The sequence below is a fragment of the Phyllostomus hastatus genome, unplaced genomic scaffold, assembly GCF_019186645.2.
Source record: "Phyllostomus hastatus isolate PE091 unplaced genomic scaffold, TTU_PhHast_1.1 phas_scaffold_93, whole genome shotgun sequence".
Classification (NCBI taxonomy): domain Eukaryota; kingdom Metazoa; phylum Chordata; class Mammalia; order Chiroptera; family Phyllostomidae; genus Phyllostomus; species Phyllostomus hastatus.
The window spans coordinates 28,321,856-28,346,037 of NW_025334042.1; the positions used below are offsets into that span (position 1 = coordinate 28,321,856).

General features: G+C 37.4%; 1 protein-coding gene across 3 annotated transcripts in view; it reads right to left on the reverse strand.

Annotated features, from left to right (window-relative positions):
* Positions 1 to 24,182, reverse strand: part of PDZRN4 (PDZ domain containing ring finger 4) — a 319,315-nt gene that overhangs the window by 104,067 nt on the left and 191,066 nt on the right. Inside the window, exon 1 of one of the 3 annotated variants that reach the window (XM_045829408.1) lies at positions 14,914 to 15,020. The exons of the other annotated variants lie outside the window; for them this stretch is intronic. Coding sequence (XP_045685364.1) covers positions 14,914 to 14,982 — 69 coding nt within the window. The 5' untranslated portion in view covers positions 14,983 to 15,020. Of the gene's footprint in view, positions 1 to 14,913; positions 15,021 to 24,182 lie in introns of those variants that run through there. 3 annotated transcript variants of the gene reach the window in all.

Consider the following 24,182-nt stretch of genomic DNA (forward strand, 5'->3'; position numbering starts at 1 on the left):
ATGTGCTCTTATAAGTGAGAGACTGTATGGTAAACCTGGCTAATTAAAGCACTTAATAAATGGGGTAAACCTACCACTTTAAATCTCTTGTTGGTACTAGAAAATTCTCATTTGCTCTTTCAGAGAAGTAATCAATTGAAGGGCACATTTTTCTGCTCTTTGTTCTTTTCCATCAATTTTAATGGGTGCAGAATATCAGTCACACAATGTGTAATGGGACAAGAAGATGGATGTGTACATTTCAAGTCACTAGTCACAGGACAGAAAACATCCTGATGAGGTGACCGTGGCAGTGCAGAGTTCAACAATATGGCCTGGGCAGTATTTAGTAAGTGAAAGTATGTGGCTATATGATTTGGTATTAGCACTCAGCAAAATCAATCTCCGGACACAATTTATCACATTTCCACAGGTCAAACTTTCAAAGTCACATTCTTAAAATATGCTTCAATGACACTCTTAATTCCAGAAAATGATTTAATCTAGCAACAAAGTGGATGGAGAGGAGAAGAACACTTTAACCTTAAACTTGTCTTATAAGTGATTAACATTCCTTTGTGTGTGGGGGGAGTTTATTACAGCCTAGAAATTATGTCCACATCTTGAAAGGTGAATTGGTATATGCAAGGGATGTTGCTGAGCATTGAGATCCCCCCTTCAGGACAGAGGCACTCAAACCCTGGCCCCTGGGTGCCCTGGGAGCTGCAGCCCAAGGGTTCTGCCCCACTCTGGGAAGTGTGCTCAGCCAAATGGAGTTCTTGTGTAAAAATGACATTCTCTCCTCATGGGCTACCAGATTCAAAGATTAGACAATGAAGGGGTATGAAGATTTGGCTGTTTTGCCTCTCTTGGGAACCACTCTGAAGGGCCATCCCAGATTCCTGCTGCTCCCTGCCATCAGCTGAGGTCTCTGTTGAGACTGCATCCCAGTCCAACTTCTTCCTCTGCCTGATCCTACTGCCTCCACTCCCCCTCCCTTCCATTGTTCCTGAGGCAACTCCCCCAGCATCTCATGCGCAAATCCCTGTCTCAGAGCCTGTTTCCAGGAACATGTAACCTGAAGCTCTGTTGTGTGTGTGTGTGTGTGTGTGTGTGTGTGTGTGTGGAGAGAAAGGGGGAGTTTGGGGAGAGAGAGGGAGAGAGATAGGAGAGAGGGCGCCGCTCATCTTTCTTTGCAGAACATTAAGACAATTTGAATGGGCTACATAAAATAAGTATGGACATTCAGGTTCACAACTGTTAAATAATATACTGTTACTTTTTTAGGACTAACACAGATAAAGAAGTGGTTTTACATAACAGTTAAAAACATTTAAGACATATTAAATTTAAGAGCTTAAGTAGTTTGATTCTGTTGGGCCCCTATATCCCTGTGCACTTCGGCAACTAAGCAAAGTATATTAACACATGCAGGGGCTAAGGTACCATTTGCTAAGCCTGCAGTTTGCTTTTTGAGGAATTCAACACAACATTTGGTATTGTATGACCACCTATTGGTTTCCACCTATGAATACTATGATATTACTAATAAAATTTAAATACATATTCTCCTGAGGTCCTGTTAGCTATTTGTCTCGTATGCATCTTCTAAAAGCATAATTCATTACAGAATATTAAAAATGAAACTACACCTACTTGAAAAATATCAACAGAAGTTTCCACATCTCAAATTAATATGCTCCCCCCCGCCACCTCAGGCTTTTCTGTGATCTGTGAAACACAGGTAATACCGGCTGGAAAGCTGTACATACTTCAAAGCTATCCAAGCAAACTTCAAAGTGAGGGACCAATTTTAAGATGATTTTCTGGTTGTTGTAGAAGGTGACAGCTAGGTATTTATGGTGGGAGGAAGAAGAGGAAAGCACTGGGAAGTGGTCATTAGCACATTAATATTGTTACTGGGGGTGCTCCATGACGTCAGCAGGTCATGTTCATCAGTCACAGTAATTGACAAAGTGTCGATTACACAGCCAGAAAGAGATAATCCATCAAGATCATTTCATAAATGGGAGCTCATATAGAAATTGCTGGGGAGGCTATTTATGTATACTGTTTGCTTTAAATACCATTTATTGCTGTTGTTTTCAATCAGTTTTGAAACCACAATTTCATTTTCCTGAAATCTAGACCTAGTTGCATTGCTTTCAAGAGACTGGAATGATAGTATAAACGATTTGTAAAGCCACATTTTTATAAGTTATATTTAACATAGCTTTCAACAACTTTTAAAAATAGTATCCAAATGGAACTCACAAGCCTGAAAAAGAATTGACAGTCACAGACTCCAGTTAAATATGTCTGTGAATAGCTTACTGGGCATATGAACATTATACCAATGAATCTGTAAATTTTATGTGTTTGCTGAGGTTACTGGTATTTGTTGGTGATATTTCAGAAGGTAGAGTTGAAAAAACTAAGTTAAGCCAGCAAGTCTGTGCCAATTCAGGAGACATCCAGTGAAATACGACTATTGTGAATAGAATATTGCCCTTGTCTTTCTCTCAATTCTACTGACTATATTAAATATAATTGGGTACAATTCTGAAAAATTTTTTAAGTGTTACTTTATTTTTATATATTCTTGAGGGATGAGCAATTACCCTCAGGTCCATATACCACCCTTATATGAAGTTCTGAAAATGTCCACCATAGCAAGACAGTAAAGATGCCCCCTCTCCTCTCCTCCCTCATCAGACTAACCTAGAATCTGCATTCAATTCTAGTCTGTCATAAAGTATGTCAGGCATTTAGGGTACAATTCAGAACTAATTTTCATAGGAATGAGAAATCAATCCTGGTTTAAAGGGAACTTCTTTTTAAATTAAAAAAATTAACGTCTACTCTCTCTGAATTTTCTGTCTCAGGTTATCTGTGGGCCAGCTAATCAGTTTCCTGAAAAAGCTTCACGTATATTGGGTATATTAGAGGGATTATTTTTACTCATATTCTTCATGGATCAAAGACTATTCTAGATTTTCCAAGTATTAATGAGTAACAATAAATATGATTTTGAGTTATTAGAAAAATAAATGTTTTATACATTTAATTAAACTAGGTTTTAGTTAGAACTTAAAGTTTTAAAAATAATTTTCATGATTTTCTTAGGCTACTCTTCATTTTACATGATCTTCATTGGGATATTTGCAGTTGGAGAATTTTCATTTTAATGCCAAAATAAAACCCAAAGGCAGCATCTTCATCAGGGAAAATTCAGGTGTTCATCAGTATATTTTACAATTATCTTAAAGTTGTTCTATGAAGAAGGAACATATATAAAATGAATAGTTTAATAATTCAGCCACACTTTACTATTTCAATGATGGGTATAAATCATGTAAAACAAAAAGATATTTTTTATACAAAGAGCTAATTCAATTTTACTGTATAGAAAGCAGCAAATGAAGAAACCTAAGAGTCGCTAAATCAGTAATCATCTCATGTAATCACACACACAGTACTATTTTGCTTTACACAATGCATATACAATATATTCCACTTTAGACACTTCATCTTAATTTTTGTCTGTACTACAGCGAATCATCATCACTGTTACATCTCATAAAACTTTGCTCCTCTCTCCTTCCCCCCACCCTCTCTCTCTCCGGTAGAACTAGTATCATCTCATGCACTGGAGTTGTTTGTGAACAAGTCACTTGCTGAAGCCTGCTGGACAGTGAACACCTTGAGGATGGAGATAGATCCCATCTTATTCTCCTTTTAGGTTGCTTCCATCAGGTTGCCCTCCATGCACGATTCACTTAGTGTTTACTCAAGAAATAGCTACATGAGGACTGGGTTAGATTGAAGACAGGATTCTTGCCCTGCAGGGATTCAGAGATCAATTGAAATCATAAGCAAGTAAATGAGAAACTGAGAAACAATACCATTTGGTACATGTTATGATGAAGGAAAGCACTGGGTGCCTTGGAAAGAGAAAAGAGGAGCCTACTCAGGTTGAGATACTCTGAAAAGATTTCCTGGGAAAGGTGATACCTGACCCAAGCTTAGAGGAGGGCTATGACTTAGTGAGCTGAAAAACAATGGGGAAATTCTAGGGGAACGCCCCCCAGTTAGGTTTATTGGCCAGTTTGATGGTTCAGTAATGAAAATTCTATTACTATGTATCATGACTGGAGATTTTGAGATAAGCATCCAATATAATGGGTCCATCTGGGTAGTACAGTCCTCAGGTGGTGAGAGAAGGTCAGGGAACAGGAGTTCAGTAAGGGAAAGGAAGATCCAATAGAGATTTTTTAAACACTTTTAAAAATGTTTAATTTTATTTTTTTGAGGACAGCAATGGCAATTTTTCATACCTTAAGATACATGTTCTACTTAATATTTTCTTGTTTCTGTAATTGGGATGTAGCTTGCAATCAATATGTATGGTAAAGGTGGTAACTTGTCAACCCAGCTGTTCTTAAATCTGATGACCAGCTTTAAAATAAATGGCATCTTTCAAATAAAAAAAAACACAGAATATTCAATTTCCTGGATCACCTCGTTTTTAAAGACAACACTGTGGGTACCAGAGAGAATGCTAACTTTCTTTTATGAATGCAGGCATAGCTACATCCCTCCTCCTATTCCATGACTTGATCTATGTTGAGTTGACCCATCTGAGCCAGGCACTGCATGGCACAGTAGAACTGTAAAGATGAGGAAAAGGCTAAACATAAACAAAGAAACATCTGACTATATTTCAGCTTGTGAAGCACCATTGAGTAGGAGCATTGGGGAGAGTGAGTGACTCTGTTAGGTATGGAGAGGACTTTCCTGATGGTAAACCTTGAACTGAGTCATAAGGACCTGCAGGTTTTATACATATGGAGGTGAGAAAAGTATGCCTGCAAAAAGGGACATTGTGTTGAAAGAAAAAAGAGGAAAAATTAACATTGTGAAAACTTATAGGTTGGTTTGTCTAAACTTTGTATTATTGGGAGTGCATACGGGAAGATGGCCAATTGTGAAGGATCTTTCCTGTCAAACATGGATTTATGGAAAAGTGAAGAAAGGCTCTTAAGCTCTCAAAAGTGGGAGTGACAAGTCACTTTCATGTTGATGGACTCTCATACATAGGGTAATTAGATTTAAGCAGTTAAAATAGATGAGGAAAGAAGTAGTGGATCCCCAGCTGGTATGACTCAGTTGGTTGGAGTGTCGTTCTGGTTCCATAACAGAAAGGTCACAGATTCTATTCCTGGTCAGGGCACATATTTAGGCTGTAGGTTCAATTCCAGGTCAAGGTAGATGCCCAGTGTATGGGTTTGGTCCCTGATTGGGGTGCATATGAGAAAAAACTGATCAATGTTTCTCTCTCACATTGATGTTTCTCTCCCTTTCATTTTCCCTTCCCCTCTCTCTAAAATCAATAAGCATGTCTTTGGGTGATGATTAAAAGAAGTAGTGGAAAGGACCTGTTTCTCCAAGGAGAAATTTAAATAGCATCTCTTATCTCCCCTCTTCTTCCTTTCCTCCCTCCCTTCCATTTTTTCTAATATTTTTCTTTTCTTCTTTATGTATCAGATATTTATTGCATGCCTACTATGCACCAGGTGCTCAGTATTTATGGATAGTAAAGCAGGGAAAGATGGAGGGCTCAAAGGGAGACGGATATTTGATATTCATAATAATAAAAGCAAAAAACCAAAAACATGAACTTTGGCATTAGCCAGATCCTGATTTGAATTCCAAGTGTTGTACTTGCTGACAATATGAGTTTGCCTCTTGATTATTTTGTGCTTCAGTTTTCTCATCTGTAAACTGGGACAATATTACCGGTGTCACAGGGTCACTTAGACTAAAATGAGGTCATAATCTCAAAAGTTACCATTATAGCATTTCTGTAATGCATTATGCCCTTTATGAATATTATCTCATTTAATCTTCAACAAAACACTTCAGGAGGGATTTTAATCAATTATAACAAAGGCTAAATGTAGTTCAGTAACTAACTTAGAGTCATAGAGAAAATAAATGGTGCTGCTGCTTGATTCAAATGCTCCTGTTCTTTCTTCAACACACAGGGCCTCTCCTATGCGCCACGTTGTGATTGGTATTTAGTATGTACTCATCAAATAGTAATATCCTATGTGCCAACTGAGGAAAACATTTTCACCATTTTTCATGTTGTCTTAACATTGAGGCTCACAATTGCATAGGCAAAACCAATTTAAAATATTATAAATATGAGTCGCCAAGGAAATATAGAGCATGCTTAAGGTGTGAATGGCAAGATCTGTCCTTTGTGGGTCATATCAGCATGGCTGTGCTCTTCTAAATAAAGTAGCAAGCAAACAATATTTACACATGTTCTATTATTTAAATGGACTTCAGAGACTCTGTTTGATTGCATCCTTAGGGTGTGTAGTACTCTGTAGTGATTATGGCACCAAATCCATTTATTTTAGTGTAGAGATTAAGACACTCAACTATCCTCTTCCCATATCCTGTTTTGGTCTGGTTGTTTTTTTTTTCCATTTCCCCCCAGATATGTCCCATTAGTCTTCTTTTTATGACTTTGCTTTCACAATACATCCAGGACAGCAAGCATATTACCTTCAACTTAATGGATATACAATAATCATGCTGAATTAAAAAATGGACCTTGGCTCCTAACATAGGCCATTCCAAATAAGAACTACTGTTCGACTGTTCCACAAGATCCTTCGACTGTCCTTATCCACATAGAACTGTCCTTTCTCTGTAATGTCTGCTGTGTTAGGGTCACACATTTCCACATTTGTCCTCTAATTGTTTCACGATAAAACACACCATCCTGAAGACAGTTTTTTTCATAGTAGGCATCTTTTGTATCCTCTGTTGTTGCCTAGAACAGTACTGAGCACAAAGCAGGTACAAAACAATTAGTTATTGTTATTTAATGAGGATACTCTTTTCCAAACTTTCCTTTATTTTAAAAAATATTAATATCTGAATTTACCATGATCCAATTATAAGGAAAAAAATTATCATCAGTGATTACAATAGTGGTCATTCATCTGTGGATTCATTAGTTTTTAAACCATACTAAGTATTTTAGAAATCCTCTTTGTTCACATACCCTTGAAAGAGGCTCTAAAAATAAATAAATAAAGGTATCTGGCACAGACCCTTAAGAAGGCTGGAAATGAGAGGTCAGTTCAGAAAGACCTAATTTCCACTGAGATGAGAGCAAGTTTCTAAAAAAATGTCTACAGTATTTCTAAAAAGCTACATAAAGCAGAAACAGGGAGGGAATGAGGGGGAGAATAGTTCACCAGGACCCAAACAACCATAAAGCAAGATTTACAGCTTGTTACAGAATGGCACAAAATTAGCAATTAGATGTGGTATGTTGAAACACAGGAGAATATAGGGTTGCTACCTTTTTAGCTTTTTGTTGATGGGAAACAACAAACTCTTCAGAATAACCCTTTTAAAGCTGTTACTCCACACTGAGAGTGATAGAATTAAGAAAGGAGAAATGAATACAGCTGGAATGGAGATGGAGAAGGGACAGGTTGTATTGACGACTTTGGAAAGGTTACAATTAGATCTGAAAAACACAGCTGAACTTGAATTATCTAGAATTCTAAATCTGAAGACAAAATTACCACCCACTGGTACCTAAATCCCTGTGTGTCAAAACAAGATGACATTTATTAAGAATAATATCTGAAATTCTTATGCTATGTGCCCTCGGATGGATAATGGGAGAATATAGTGTCTGCAAAAAACTAAATGACTGAAGAAGATCCTTGCTCATCTTTTCCCTGTGGAGTACAACTGTTTACAGGGTAGGGATCCTTCACAGAACCACCATTCTGGGTCCTAGTGATTTAATTTTTGTGCCTTTCTTAACCATGTAATGAGATTGATTATCTATTAAATGATGTGAAAATTCAATATGTAAAAATCTACTGATACAAAATGAATGTACTAGACCCATAATTGGCTGTTGTGATGGAATTTTTCACTTGTCAATGAATCTTCAGAAATAGTTCCTCTTGTAAATTTCAGAAATCACTGTTTGCTAAAGATATGGGGCTCATTTGTTACTGTCTAATGTGATTGAAAATGAGTAACAAATGTGCATATGTTAAGTAATTATGTAAATAAGATGTTTTAAAATATTTTCACCAAAAATTGAAATTAAAGAATTTTCTAATCAGATTATCCTACTTAACCTGCAAATTCAGGTGAATCAAAGAGTCAAATTTATCAGCATATATGTCAGCTGAGTTGTTAGTGGCATGTCCCCTCATATGTAATGAGGTACCAGTGAAAATGTTTTCCTACAGAATTTTAGCTAATTAGAAAGATATGCAATTAGAAATAGTTGACCTTCTCCTAGGTCTAGATCAATTCAGTAAGTGGTAAAATATAAAGAAATGAAATGTATATATTCTAATAAAATATGTGCTATTATGATCCTTCTAATGAAGAAAGGCATTCACTATTAAACCTATAAATTAATTGCAATCACTAAAATATTTATTTTTACAAAAGGCCTTGTATCTATCAATAATGCTCTTCAAAAGTCTTAGACAAGGGAGATTCTAGCTAAATGTACATTTTATTCTTTAATAACTATATTATCACCATCTTACTGCCATGACTTAAGATGTAAAATCAATTTGTCTTACTTTTTAAAGTAAAAGTAAAGATGACTTTCATTTTTAAATTCTCATTTTAAATAATTTTGCATTCCAAAAAAAGTGCTAAGTAAAACAGTACTACAACGTAAGCAGTGAATCCACTTTTGATCATTTGTCCCATTTCAGAGAAACTGAAAGTACAGTGGACCTTTTTTTTGGATCCACCACTTCCTGGATTTTGTCTACATTTCTGTATTAAAATGCTCTGCAATCATTGCCACTGACCTCTGCCAAGGTTAGGTTTTCCAGGATGCCCACCTCTGAGATAGAGCTCAGTGTGCAGGGTTTGCTAAGGAGTGTTCTCTTTGTAGAAAGGAGAAGGAAGCAGCACTGAATGGGAGAACCAAATTATAATGCAGGCCTACCAACAGTTGCAGAAAGCTCTAGAGCTGGAATTGCCTTTCAGAGTGTCCCCATTCACACAAAGGTGGCCAGACCTTTATACATGTGCATCAATCTGTCATTGGACATGAGCCTCCTGGGAGGGGAATAACCTTGGGTGAGGGTGCTCTCTAAGAGAGCTAAGACAGTCCTGGAAGAGGCTGATACTTGAAGTTTCTCAGTGACATCACTCTCAGCAGCTGATGGAGGGACCTGGCTAGCCATATGCATTTTTCTGAAGACACTGAGGTTCTTAACTTATTTTACTCTCTAATGCGTTTGATCACGTTGGCCACTCCTTTTAAAAAACTCTCTTCTGTTGGCTTCTCCCACAACTCATTCTCCTCACTCTGACAATTTCACTTTTTCGCCTTTTCCCCTTCTCCTTTGCTTATTTCTCCAAATTGTATCCTTGGCTCATAAGTCTCCCACTTTTTAGTTTTTCTCCTTACTTTTTACATCTTTCTGGATGATCTCATCTAACAAACATAGGTATGCTGTGTTTTTGTTTTGAACATTCACTGTCTGCTGGACATTGCTTGTCTAGCCCACAAGTGAACTCAACAGCCTTCTCTCCCCTCCCCAGCACTCATCTCCCTTCTCTTCTTCTGTAAATTCCCTTTCTTCTCCCTTCTCCCTTTCTTCTTTCTGTAAATTCACTATGCCTCCCATCTCACAAGCCAGAAACCCGTGGATCTGACCTGCTCACGGGTCTTGATTCATTTTTTTTAGCATCCTTTCTATTATTACCTTACCCTTTGTAACAGCCTCCAGAGTAGTCTCTCTTGTTGTGGTCTTTCTGTAGTACATGGTCTCCAACTCAAGCCCAGTCGACCCCAACGTGCACCACAACCAAGTCCACTCTCTTAACTATTATCAGAGGGATCGCCCTCACTCCCTCTTTAAAAATAAAACAAAACAAACAAATAAAAACAAAGAAACCCACAGCAGAACATAGGGGAGACTCCAGAGACAGGTCTTGTCCACTGCTCAGACCATGTCCTCGGAGCTTGCCTCCCACATTAGGTTTTAGACACACTTACCCCTTGTAGTTCCCATACTCCATGTCCACTCACACCTATCACCTGTTTGCCACTTCCAGGGACTTCCTTACCTTTCCATGTTTCGTCTTCCTCCCCTGCTCCCCAAGCCCATACCATGTTGAGCACCTTTGCACCATCTACTATGGATGTCTGTGAATATCTCTGTTGATTCAGTGCTTTATTTACCACATTACATAAAACTTCTCTTTTTTGTTATCAGACTGTCCATTTTTCCAAAGCAAGGACTGTCTCATTTGTCTTCTTATTCCCCTTGGCAAAGCCCAGAACTTGGCACATACTGGGCAATTGGAGCTGACTGAAAGTTTATTGAACTCAAGTGCATCCCTGGAGTTTAAGGCACCTGCTAAGTGATTGACAAGAGCAAGATATTATAATGTGTCCTCATTTATTCTTCTGATTGTAAGAAACATTCAAGCAAATTCAAATAAATAGGGATTTATCACAGGAATGTAATGGGACTTGAAAATGAGGTCACTGAAGATCCGTTCTTTATCTTTCTCCTTCTCTTTCTCATGTCCCATGAACTTACTTCTCATGTGTCTGAGTTTGTGGTCAACCTGCCCTGCCCAGATCTGGTGGACCAGAGACCTCCAAGTTCACCAGTCTACTTACAGCCTCTTCTCTTCTTCTCTGCTAGACAGACAATGTTCTACCGAGGCTGAGGAAAAAGAAATAGTGGTCTAGGTTGGAACGTCAACTTAAAGAGAAAAGTAAAAAGACTGGTCTGCAGTGATTAGAAACTACATTAGGAGAAGATTGGTGAAGAAGAAAGCTGGAAAGGAACCTAAGATCAGCTCAGGAGGGCCTTGAATATACTGGCATAGCTGTACTTCATTTTATAGGAATTAGGAGTCATTGGGTATCTTCAAGAAATATTATTCCAGCTACAGCAATCAGGGTAGATCGGCACATTGATTGGTTCTAAGTGGGAAAGTGTTTACCATGATATCAGAGAGAGTTAATAAGAAAAATTGTGCAGAAGTACAATAAGCAAAGGTCATTCTGTGGCTGAAGAAGACAGAAATGTCTCCTTCAATGTTTCTGCGTTTTGTTGATAGCAAGAAGGATAGTGAGACCTTCACCTCTGCTAAGCAATGTGAGGAAAGGATGACATTTGGAGAAAAAAGACATTATGAGTTGGGCTCATGTAGTAAGTGACAAAATAAATTTCTGAGGGATATGGGAGAATAACCGGAGAGGGGAGATTATATGAGATTCAAGAAACTTGTAGAAGAAAGGAGCCTTTAACATATTTTAAAATTATGAGATGCTATCCTCAAACTCCTTATTGGGTTTTCATGAAGATTAAATAAGATGATGCTTAGGGAAAGAGTACGTAGCACAGTGCCTAGAGTACAGTAAGTGTTCACTACCTGCCGCTGTCAGTATTGTCGCTGCTGCTCCTTTCAAGTGCAGGTTCTGCTTCATTCTGTGTTACTGATACACGGGGCAGGCTGTGGGGAGACCTTGGAGCTGTGCCAAACCAGTCAAATGAGTAAATCAACGGTGTGGCACCACAGTCTCCACTTAGAAGAGGTCAGCGGTCACATCAGTGACATTGCCTGAAGAGCTAGCCCTGTTCCACTTCTGGCTTTCCTGAGATTGAAGGCTATTTCTCTTCCCACCCCTCTAATTTGGCAAGTAAGTCAGAGAAGAATCTGGCATATCACACTATGGGATTTTAATGGCATTTTAAACAGTTTTATGTTAACTCTATTAACTTTTAAATATTTGCCCACATTTTGAACAGATTATTCAACACCAATGAATACCCCAGTGATAATTTCCATTATTTAATCAATCAAAAAGTTACATTTGATTCATGTATGGAAAATCCAACTGAGAAGTCAACAGATTTAGGAATTGCCATGCAATCTCATAGAAATAAATGTTATTAGGTAAAAATGCTTGGCAGGCAGTGGTAGCTCTCTTACTCTAGTTGGCTACTTAATCAAATTAATACAAAACAGGCAATTCAGTTTGTGTCCACAGAAAGGCATTGTTCAAATTACTCATTTATTAATTTTTAAGAGGTTAATAAATTACTGCTTTGAATAAAATAAATCTCTTCAGATAACAATTGTGTCCAGGGTACATATAAAAGTTAGTAGGTGCATAAAGATGCAAGAAAATGGCCTGGTGTGAAGGTTGCTGGATCTACCTAAACCGGAGATTCTTGCATCTGTGTTTATCCTGGAGCCTGATTGGCTCAACTCCAGCTGAAAATAATTTTCTTGGGGCAACACTCCCTCTCTTCTGCCAATTGAAAGTCTTAGCTCTTCTCTGGGAGCAAAAATAGCAACAAAATATAAATGATCTCATGTCACACCTAAGCACATCATTCTAATTGTTCTACCATACCCCAAAGTGAGCACATTTGCTTTTGTTTACTGCAGTTGTAAACCTGAAACTGTCCCATATTATCAGATGGCTAAATCTAGAAAGAACATGTTAAAAGTCCAATATCATGATTCTGACATAGAGACATAAAATGGTTTTACTCTTGGTTATGCATTTAGTATTCACTGCTAATCTTAAATTATCACATCCCCTGATAAACTTTAATTCACCTTAGTTTTTAAGAAATAATAACAAAAGAAACAAAAGGGCAGGTGATTTGAGAATTGCAAGTCTATCAGCATATATGATTCGGACAATCAGGTGTTAATGTGTGTGTGAGCCAATTCATTGTAATGTACCAGCTAGAAATACTCGGGCTTCCAATCTCAAGTCACTTTTGTAAATAGTATCCTCTCTAATGGGGGCAGCTCTGTGCCCTTGTGAACACCTGGTTAAGAACATGCTCACTTTTATGTGTGCTCAGAGCTGCTTCGCCTCCAAATAAAAATAGAAACTAGTTTGCAGCACCACGAGGGGCTCCAGTGTATTATATGAGCCTATCACTGGTTCCCTTTGATATCTTATCTATTCCATTAACTCAAAAAAATAGAGCGTAAAGCTGGGGGCAAACTGTAGGAGGGCTCCCCTTGGAAAAGACATGCAAGACCTTTAAGCTGGGGTTTTAACTTATGTAATAAAAGCCAGTTAAATGGACGCCAATACTTCATTTTTCAATCGCTTTATTAAAGATCATAAGTACTGCAACTTAGGAGTAGAGAAAACAAATATATGGAGAAGTACAGGTGGAGGCAATAAAGAGTGTGGCTTATCTATTTTCTCAAGATTTAGGAAGCACTTAAAGCCAAAACTCAAAGGCAAGCATTTAAAAAATCCACAACAAAGGCTCCTGCTCCTTAACAAATACAGTGGTCCTTTCTGGATGCAATAATCCTGCTTGATTTCTTAGTAGAATACAAACAGCTTAACCTGGGCAAAATCAGGGAGGGTGCCACCTTCCACTTCTTCCATATTCTACTTTTATATCAATTTAGCAATTCAAGGAAAAAATACATAGACTAATCCACTCCCCTGCTCCTCTACCACCCAAAGAAAAACAATACTACAACTGAAACTCCAAGAAAGCAAACTAAAGGAAAGTGTTCCACCTAGAGACTGCTTTCATGAGTCAAAGTGGCTGAAAGCTTACCTATGAAATGCACATTATTTTAGCCTATCCTTGCAAGTTTGTAGTAAGAAATGAAACAAAAGGTATTGCTCCTGGTGTAATTAACAACGTTAATCTTCTTTTTCCTCTCTATGGTGATAAAGGAGTCATTTTTATATTTAATTAATGCAGAGGATCATTTTGGAAACTGGCTAATGAGCCTCTGATCACATTACCATGAAAATGTGCATTAACATTGCAACTGAGGAGGCTGTTTCATGTGTAGCAAATCCACTTTGTAATTAGCCCACTGTGAAATGAATCGAGTTAGGGGGAAATGTGAGGGAACCAGTAGGCAGTGGGCACTTGGCTGCTGCTGTGCCCACAGACCACCAACATCCCAAACACTGTCTTTTATCAACAATATTGTCGAGACACAAAAGTAGAGTGTGTCACATTGGGGCAAATTGAAGAATGGAGAAATAAACTTTGACAAACAAGAAAGAAATGTGGACTTGAGAATACACCCCCAGAGAAAACCTGCCTAAATAAAATGGTAAATTAATACAATTCTATTAAAAAATTGGAAGGCTAGGAATATAGTTTTCTTATTTTTATTATGAAAAGCCCTCAGATAAATAGACAGCTGAAACACTTTTTCCTAGGACACATATAGATACTCTAAGAAGCTCTCGAAATTAATTAATTTCTAGTACTAAACAGGCAAAACAATTGTAAAAAAGATTCAAGAACAAGTTATAAGAACATTTCTTTATCTCCTTTTTAAACCAAGACAATCATATTTTTTCCTCATAGAATACAAATATACCAGGTCTCCCTCTTAAACCAAAGCAAAAATTCTTAATTGATCAAATAATTCCTCTGGCTAACAAGATTTGGCAAGAAACTTTTCCTGTCTATTCTGAGATAACTGAGATCACAGACCTATTAAGTCCCAGTATTGATGCACACAATAATACAGTTGATTTTCAAATATAAACACCATTCCAAAATGAAAGAGGTATCTCAAAATATGACAGAAATGGATCTCAGTGTTACTCCTTTTACTTGACTGACATCTTGGCAGTAGATACAAAAATGTTAAAAAGAATCCCACAGGAAGTCATCTGAAGGGGGAGTGGCAAGGAAGCTGAAAACTGCCACCCAAAACCCAAATAAAAAGCCCACAACCAGCAAGTCTGCCCTCAATTCTGAAATCCACTGAAAGAAAAAAAAATAAAGCTAGGCACAATTCATTTACCATCTTTCAGACAAACACAAAGCCTGGCTGTTTACTTGCTGGTATCAGAGACCCTGCACTCACCTGGGAAACTTCATACAGCAGTTTGTAGTGTTCCTCTCTTTTCTGAAAAGTGCACAAATTGCAGCCCATTCTAAGAAGCAGACAGAGAGAGCAAATCTTCTAATTTCCCCAGAACTGAAAGGCAAGTGAACTGAAAGGGAATCACCCTCCAGACTTGACTACTGTTTTTCATCAGTCACTTCAGTCCAGAAACAGACAAACCGCTGTTAGCTGGAAGCACAAGCCAGGGTGGTGCGTAGCAGCATGCTCTTCTTCGCTTCCCCTAAGTATCTTGCACTCACGGATACACACACAGAGTTTCCAGTCAGTTCATGGCAACACTCCCCCTGTCTCTGCATCAGTGCACATGACTACACAGATTCCAGCTCATGAATATTAATAGTGCCTCATTGATTATTTATGACAGAACATGTTAGCAGGGAGGGGTGTCATAGCTGCTGCTGATGACAGATGAATATTCACTAATTAAGAAGCAAATGTAGTGTGGTTAAACAAAATTCACTTGTGTCAATACCATCTCTGTTTATTAAGGATAGAAGGGGTGAGCACAGGGCATTGTAAAAAAAAGAACATACACTTAATTTTTCCATTGATATAAGCTTTTAATAAAGAGATAAGGAATATAAAAACCAGAAATACATTTAGTTCACATCTCCATGTTTTGAAACAATTAAAAGAAATATTTTCAGCATTATTAAGTCCAGGGGAAGATGAATAGGAGCAATTATTTAAATTTATAAAATAAACACAGAGGCAAGTGAAAATTTTTGGAGTGATGTGGTAACGAACAGCAGATAGGAGCTACCATTCAGAGCTTTAATTTTGATCTTAAAAAAATAACTGAGTAGTTCATATGTAAAGACCACTACTTTTCAGAGAGAAAATAAGGTGTATTTTCTTAGTCTAAATAAAGAACACTGAAGCAGGTATAAGTGGATGATACTTGTAGAGATAATAAATATTTTAATTAGATAATTAGATAATAAGAGCCTATCTATTGAATATAAATTTGCAGCACTGTAATGCATGCAGATCTATATTGAAAAATTAGATAAATACAATGCCTTTTCTGAGAAAAATTTCAATTGCATATAGTATTTATGTTAATTTTATTAAAGTCATATAACATTTCAGAAAGCTGACATTGGCAATATTTAAATTCTAATGTAATGCACACTGACTCCATTTATGGTTCTATATTTAGTGTTTGTAATGTGCAAAGGTGGGCACAGACTTAAAAACCGAGCTTAGATATTTAAATAACAGAAATAATGCATTTAATTTCACACTCTCACAAATACACACACTGTATTGCAAGCTGGCAATTTTTGCCCCTTAAAGATATACTACAAACAGCTATTACAGATAATGAAAGAAAATTCCTTTTGTTCCTCTACTGACTTATCCACAACCTCTGCTAATTAAGAAGTATGTCCTTGTTCCAGCACATCCTTAAACTGGACAGGATAGCAGGTGGGTTCCAAAGCAAAAATAATTACTTGGAAACTGATGACTCTGGTTAGGAATTAGGTACATTGGATCTTGAAGATTTTTAATTGCTCAACACTCATGTATACCTACTTTTGGGGGTCCAATTTCCTGAAAGTGCTTTGTCAATTGTTTAGAGTTGATAACAGGAAATGATTCTAATGAGTGCTAATTGTTAACAAATTGGCTTTGTGACTAGCAACACCTCAACACCAGCAAGGAGCTAGGAGATGAGCAATCATCTGCTGCTTATCAGTCCTTTCCCCTGGGATGTAATAATCCAATTTTCTGGGCCTAATTTCACCTACCGGCCTGGATAACAGCCAGGCTGAGAGACCTCCCTGGAAGTGGCATCATAATTGGGAATACTGCCTGTGAATGAAGTTCACCAGGACTTCCTGCAAGCTAGAAATCATTTGCAGTAGATATGAATTATTTTGACTCCTTTATGGAAAGATGATTTCAAGAAGGTATTTGAGGAGACCTTTATGAAAATCAAGGGTGGCCACAAACAGAAGCAATTCCTTTAGGTTCAGTTGTAAAATAGATATGGTTCCTAAAATTTTAATTTTCTCTGAGTCTCTGCACTACTTCCCATGAAGTGTTCTTATGCCAGAGTTCATAACCTGAAAGTAAGTACTGCCTATTTACCTGAAGAATTCTGTATTGCTGGGCTGTATAAGAATGAATGATTTTAATGTCTGTGCATTAAAAATTCAGACCAAGGAATTAGCATGCAGTAAGGCAAGGATGGTTCACTCATCTATCATTGAAACTTTGCTTCCTCACTGATGAAACTTCTTTATGTGACAGGTTTTGAAGACTAAGTAGGAAACAATGATTAAAGTTACCCTTGCTGATTGGAGCTTTCTTCTCATAATATTTTGTAGTTAGCTTTCATAGAAAAACTAGAGCTGTATCTTTAAGACATGTTTGCTGAGTCATTAGAAAATAAAGAATGAAAATCAAAGTAAAGTCAGCAATTCAAATCGAAGTTGTTCTTTCAGGTATTTCTCTGGCTATATATTTTAAAGATTTTATGTATTTATTTTTAGAGAGAGGGGAAGGGAGGTAGAAAGAGTGGGAGAGAAACATTGATGTGTAAGAGATACGTCAATCAGCTGCCCCTCACATGCCCCCACCTGGGGACCCAGCCTGCAACCCAGGCACGTGTCCTGACTGGGAATGAAAGTGGTGACCATATGGTTCACAGGCCTATACTCAATCCACTGAGCCACAACAGCCAGGGCAATTTTTTTCTTTATTCATTATTAGTCCACTGTTCTTTTGTTTCTATTTCAGAAAGCAAGGACAGCTTCTCTAACTATTTATCAAATGCTGCCCTCGGCCCATATATCTTGGGAAGATTCTATCTTCTGCTACAATTGCATCTCACAGAATTGAAGAGTGATTTGAAAAAGGGTGAACCATAATTCCAACATTCTCTAAATTTCATTAGAACATGAGGATTAGTTTTTTAAAAATAACTAAACAGCAAAATTTTGTATTAGAATATAAATTTTGAAGTAGGTAGAAAAAAGAACTTATTCTGAACAATATTTTAAATATACAAATGGATTATATATTATCTATCTTGAGAGGTAATAATAATTGAAATAATATGGATTAAAAAATAAGCAGGGAATGGGCGACAACCTTTACAAATATCCTTGGAAAAATATTCACTAAAGTGTGAAAACATATTGGATATGTATTTCAAGATATAGTTATTTAGTTTAATTGCCTTTGTGTTGGTTTACTCCCTTAAAATGCATGGCATTCAAAATAAGACACATTTGCCAAAATCCAGACTGACATCTAAGTGAGAGACAAATGAAAAAAAGGAATTTATCTTGCTTTTCTTACATAAACTGTACCAGTGGGTAACTAAAGAGTAGATGAGAAATTTCCTCTTTATTGAATAATTCCAGCCAGGAATGATAGAACATGCCCATGCCAGCAATCCTAAGTTAATTAACGGGTGTAGCTACTGAGAATTAATGGTTGCTAACATCACACACATACACGAGTGCATGGGAGATAACTGGACATTATGGACCACATGACAGGAGGAAATGGCACTATTTTTGAAGGAGCCTTTCCAAAGTGAGCAAATTACAGAGATTACAGAGGACAGGGGAGAATGTTAAACTATACCATGAAGATTCAATCAGCCAAATGCAGATGGTGGGCAGCTAAACAAAGAAATACACATTCCAGCTTCGAGAGAAAGGATAGAGAAAGAGATGGAGAGGGAGAAAGAGCTAGAGAAGAAGAGGAAGAGAGAGAGGGAAAGGGTAAGGAAGAGGGACAGAGAGAGAGAAAGAGAAAGAGTGAGAGAGTGAGAGAGAGAGAGAGAGAAGAGGGAAAGGGACTAGAGATAGATACGATCAGGAGGGAATCGATAGAGTAAGAGACTTTAGCAACATTTAAAAACAGGAGTTAAACTATACATTTTAGATATGCACATCATTTGGGGAGTAAAACTATAGATAAAAGTAAGAAAATGATGACCAAACGATGACCTTACTCTTTAGGGAAGAAGAGATGGCCATAATTAGGAGGGGGCACCAGAAAGTTACAGTATGGCTAACAAAATTTTTACCCTGGTTTGGGTAGCATTTCACTAGGTGGTCACCTTATAATTCATATAATTGACTTTTGTTTTACGTGCTTTCTATATTTTTGCTACATTTACAAAAAGGCATTTTAAAAACTAATTTACAAAGAGGCTGTGCTTATGTGCCATCCCTGGTGGTCAAGGCAGTACATAGCTGCAGTCCCTACTCTGGGAGGCAGAGTAAATCCAAACAATACTCCTTTGAATCACCAACCTCCTGAGTCTGTAACAGCTGCCGTAAACTGTAGATGATCTTCTTGTGTATGTCCTTTCCAACGACCTGACGTTCTTTTCCCTCTGCTGGTGTCGAGTTCACCAGATAACTCCACCCTATTAGCTTCCCTGTGTCCTTGCCTCAGTCATATGACCTTCCAGTTAAGTCTATTACCAACCTTGCTTACAAATTTCAGTCCTACTCTCAATCTTGCATTCATGTTAGAGGGTACTTGGGCATACTGAGTAGACACTTAGCTGCCTAACATTTTCTAAAGTTTGTTATCTTATATTCAAAAGAATGGAGCCTCAGAGAGACAGTGACTTGCTCAAGGTCAACCCGAGTAAAGAGATCTGAACTCGGTTCTCCAATGACAAATCCCATGATTAAATTCGATAGCTAATTTGCTGAGCTAACTCTCTTGCAGAGGAAGCTAGAGCTACATCAATATGCCTTTACCTGATCCTGATGACTAAAGGCATGGAGGGTAGCACTTGAGAGTGCTGAAATTGCAGAGACAGAATAGCTTTAAAAAGATAGATCTAGCCCTAAAATGAGGGAAGTGAGTTGTGGTTAAAAATATAGTTTATTTATTAAAGTACTGAAATGTTTTTATATGTCACAGCTAAATACCTTCGATGAGCTAATGCCCTCCATAACCAGTCACCAGACACTATACCAGAGTGTGCACTAGAAATGACCAACTCACCCCAGGACTTTCCCAGCTTAGCACTCCAAGTTTCATATCCCAGGGACACGCCAAGTGCCGAGCAAATCGGTCACTGGAGTGTACACCTTTTCTCCAGCCTCCAGCCAAGCCGAACTGCTGTATATAGATTCCTATCTTCCTAACTTTGGCCCATATTTTATCTCATCCTGCTTATTCTTCAGAAACTCTACAAATCAACCTATTGACATTTTGTGATCCAGTTTAAATACTTTCTCTTCCCTGGCCTCATAAAGTGGAAGTAATGATTTCTTCAGTTTCTGAATTCACACTGCATTTTATCCACACCCACCTCAAGACACACTGCACCTCTACTTTGTATCATTTCTATATACACACTTTCCCCTTATTGAACACTAAGATGTGTAAGGGCAGTGGTAACCTAAGTCCTAGGCAAAATGGAATGAATTGGTCAATTGACCTTTGACTTCCGGAAACTCATAGCCTGGCGTCTTTCACAGTGAAAGCATACCGAAGGAACGAATGTGCCTGGAATGTAAGCAGACCTAATTCTGGCAAAGCGATATAAATTTGTGTCTGTGGGCATATACCTAATTACCACGTGACATATTTTCCCCAATAGGACTTCTTTGGGAATATTAAGTCAAAGGGCTGAAGAACCATAACGATAAATTATATTTAATTTGGTTTGATTTTATAAACATAAATTTGAAAGTCTTTGAAATAAATATTTCTGTGACAAATACACAAATAAATGAGGTATGATTGATCACATACATTTTATCAGTTATTTGTGTATTTAGATGTATATATTTTACACACATTTAAATTTATACCCTGCTCCACATATCAGTCACATAACTACTTATCTATTCCACAAACGTACGTTGGGCATTTATCATGACTGGTGGCATATGAATGCCACGTGTTGGGGATTATGTACCATCTCATTTGGTTTTCACAATGTCTTCTGAGGTAAATGTGCCAGATATTATCCCTTATTTATTAATGAAGAGATCATTAGAGGTTGAAAGTCCCAGTGCCAGGAGACCTAGGGCTTTGTGTTTTGACTGTAACCTGTGCAATATCAAATAGTATCATGAATTTACAAAAATCCCTCTGCTGAGACTGCCCACATGTCATCCATCTGCTTGGGTATAACTCAACAGATAATGTGTCACCACCCAGCATCCTTTTCACATTGTACTCACTAGGTGACCATCTTTATTTTGCATCTATGATCACTGCTTGCTTTACCAACTTATTATCACCTAAGAATTGTCAAGTTATTAGACTAGACTCTAATAGAAAGAAAGGGAGTGGGGTTGCAAAGAAGAGGACTGGGGCTCTGATCTAAAGCCTTGCCATTATTACCTGTGTGGCTTTGTGCAACTCACACACTTTGTAATAACATTTACCTTGCAGATAGAGTGTAAAGATGGAATGAGAGAAAATGCATGAGAAAGGATCCATAAACTGTAAAGTATTTTGTCTATATTGATGTGATGGTTCAGCATGAGGTCTAGAGTCAGTCTGCCCTGGGTCAAGTCTCAGTTCCCCTAATTTCTATTTTTATGATGTTGGGCAAGTTATTGTTTTTAATCTTCTCTGTTTCTTGGTTTCTGATCTCTAAAGCAAGGATAATAACAGCATCTACCAAACAATTATTGGAAGGGATAAAGTTGTTATGATAACATGTATCAAGTATACCTGGCACATAGTATGTGCCTACCACATACAGGACATTAGTAATCATAATCATATGATTATGAGTAGTATAATAATGATAATAGTGATCTCCATTTTAGAGTTCCAGGTGATCTGTTTCTAATTTTGCTGTGATAATAAATATCTACTATATTATTTAGCATTTACTTCACTGAAATTGTATATGCCCATTTTGGTTGCTTTTGTATAGTTATGTTGATCATTCAACAACTTCTAAAAAGCTGTTTGTTTCCCAGTCTTCTGCATAAAAATAGTAACAGAGGAAGCAATCATTGTGTAAATGTGACACATATACAGCACATTTCTTTTGTGTAAAGAGTGTAATATATTACATTCAGAGTAATAACTCTGAGGTTCTATTTATTTCATTTAATGCATACTGTATAAGCAACATGAACATAAGTATATAAGAAACCAATGACAGTGAAGCAAGTTTTACACAATTATAAAATAGGTAGTCCAATGATATTTCTTTGAGGAATTTTAATGACTACTAATAGAGTACAGTATATACTGGCTTTCTTGGTTTCATCATTTGGCCATGTACTTTCACAGATACCATGTTTTGGTAATGTCACCCTGCTTAGGGAGTATGTTGGGTTTTCCCAGAAGACTACTGTCATCATTTTTAATTCTACAAGTGGCCTAGTAAATGCTCACTAAGTACTTTCATCCAACATTAGTATTTACTGAACATTACTAAGAGTAAAGAATAGTGATAATTCTTACATATTTTTCAAAGAGTTAATATTCATTTAGCATTTTTAAAATACCAGTCATTATTCTAGTACTATAAGCTATTAATTTCACTTAATCCACATGTCAATGCTTTGAGGTGGGTACTATTACTATTTCCTCTTGATTGGGGTAGTTAATGGGTAACATTAGTAGGGAATGGGTGAACTAAGACTCAAACCCAAGTAGTCTGGATCCACTGCTTAACCAGTATTTTATTTTCTAGGTGGCTAGAAGAAGCATTCTGGGGATGCTTATAGCACACTGAGATGTAAGAATTTCCCCAAGGACCAGAATGCAGTCTAAAATTAACTCCCAGGTTCCAACTGTGTCCTCAAACTTGGCTGCATAAAATAGATTGAATAAATCTAAGCAATTTCATAACTTGATTTCACTCCACTGGTGATGGGGTATTGTTGCACTGCATATGTACTGATAACTATAGAATATCTTTTCTTCTTAATATTTATTATAGTAGGGAATATATTGCTAGTAGGGCAGTCATATCACTATATGAAAGAATTAACAGTTACTTCAGATGAGTAAATTTGGAGGTTTTGAGAAAAGGGAAGTATAGATTCACTGATGACTCTCAGGTTTAAATCTCCAGACTTATTTTCTCTCTCTCTCTTTATTTTCTTACCTTCACCCAAGGACATTTTTTCATTGCTTCTAGAGAGAGAGGGAAGGAGAGAGAGAAACATCGATCAGTCACTCTCTTGTACATGCTTGATGAGGGATCACACTTGTGACTTTTCGGTCTACAGGATGATGCTCCAATCAAATGAGCCTTACAGGCCAGGGTTTATTTTCTCTCTTAACCTTTAGAGCCACTTATTCATTGACTAGTACATTTACATACGGGTTCTCAGCAAAATCCACAGTACATTAAATCCAACTTATCAAAACTGAAGTCATATCCTCTCCCCCTGAAACTGCTGCTCTACGTGTGCACCACATCCAAGAATGACCCGACTATCCCTGGGTGATCATGTCTGAGGTCTGAGAATCTGTTTTGTCCCTTTCTTCTCCCCACACATAATGACCAAGCAGTGCCGATATGAACTGCTCAATCTCTCCTCTCATCCTTTCAGACCATTCTCCTAGCTTCAGGCTCTGTCTCTTCTCAGCTGTGTCCCTCATTCACTCATGATCATTTGGAGTTTATAATAGTATAAGAGAGCCAATTGTTGGGTTCTTGCATCACTCTGTTTACAAACACATGTTTAGCAATAATCGCACCTTGGATAAACCTCATTGGCTACAATACTGCCACTGTGCAAAGCTGACAAATACACATTGATAAGCCGTTCTTACCTCCAGTTCCCTGGCCCCCATTCTCTCTCTTTCTTTTCCTCCCCCCACACATACACAAAAGAGAACACACAACAAACTATTTCTGCTCTAGGCACATAGATCACATCTCTACTAACACCTATCTGTATGTCTTTTTGGTATCTTTCTCTCTTCCAATGACCTTCACAGATTCTAGACTCTACTTTTCTATCTGACACTGTGAAACATGAACTTTCCTCTCTCACCCTTGGACTCTGCACAACTACGTAGTCATTATAATGACTTTTAAGTTATACAAAAGTCTCAGATCTCATATAGTGAGAGGAATAAATAAATACACAGACAATCATTACATAAACTATTCAGTCAATAATAGTGGTTACATAGGGAATTCACACAGGGTGATGTGATGGACAGTAACTGGGTCATCCCTGATATTCTAGACCCTGGCTTTTTTCTCTGCCTGCTTATATATGTGCATATACAGAATCAAGCAAATG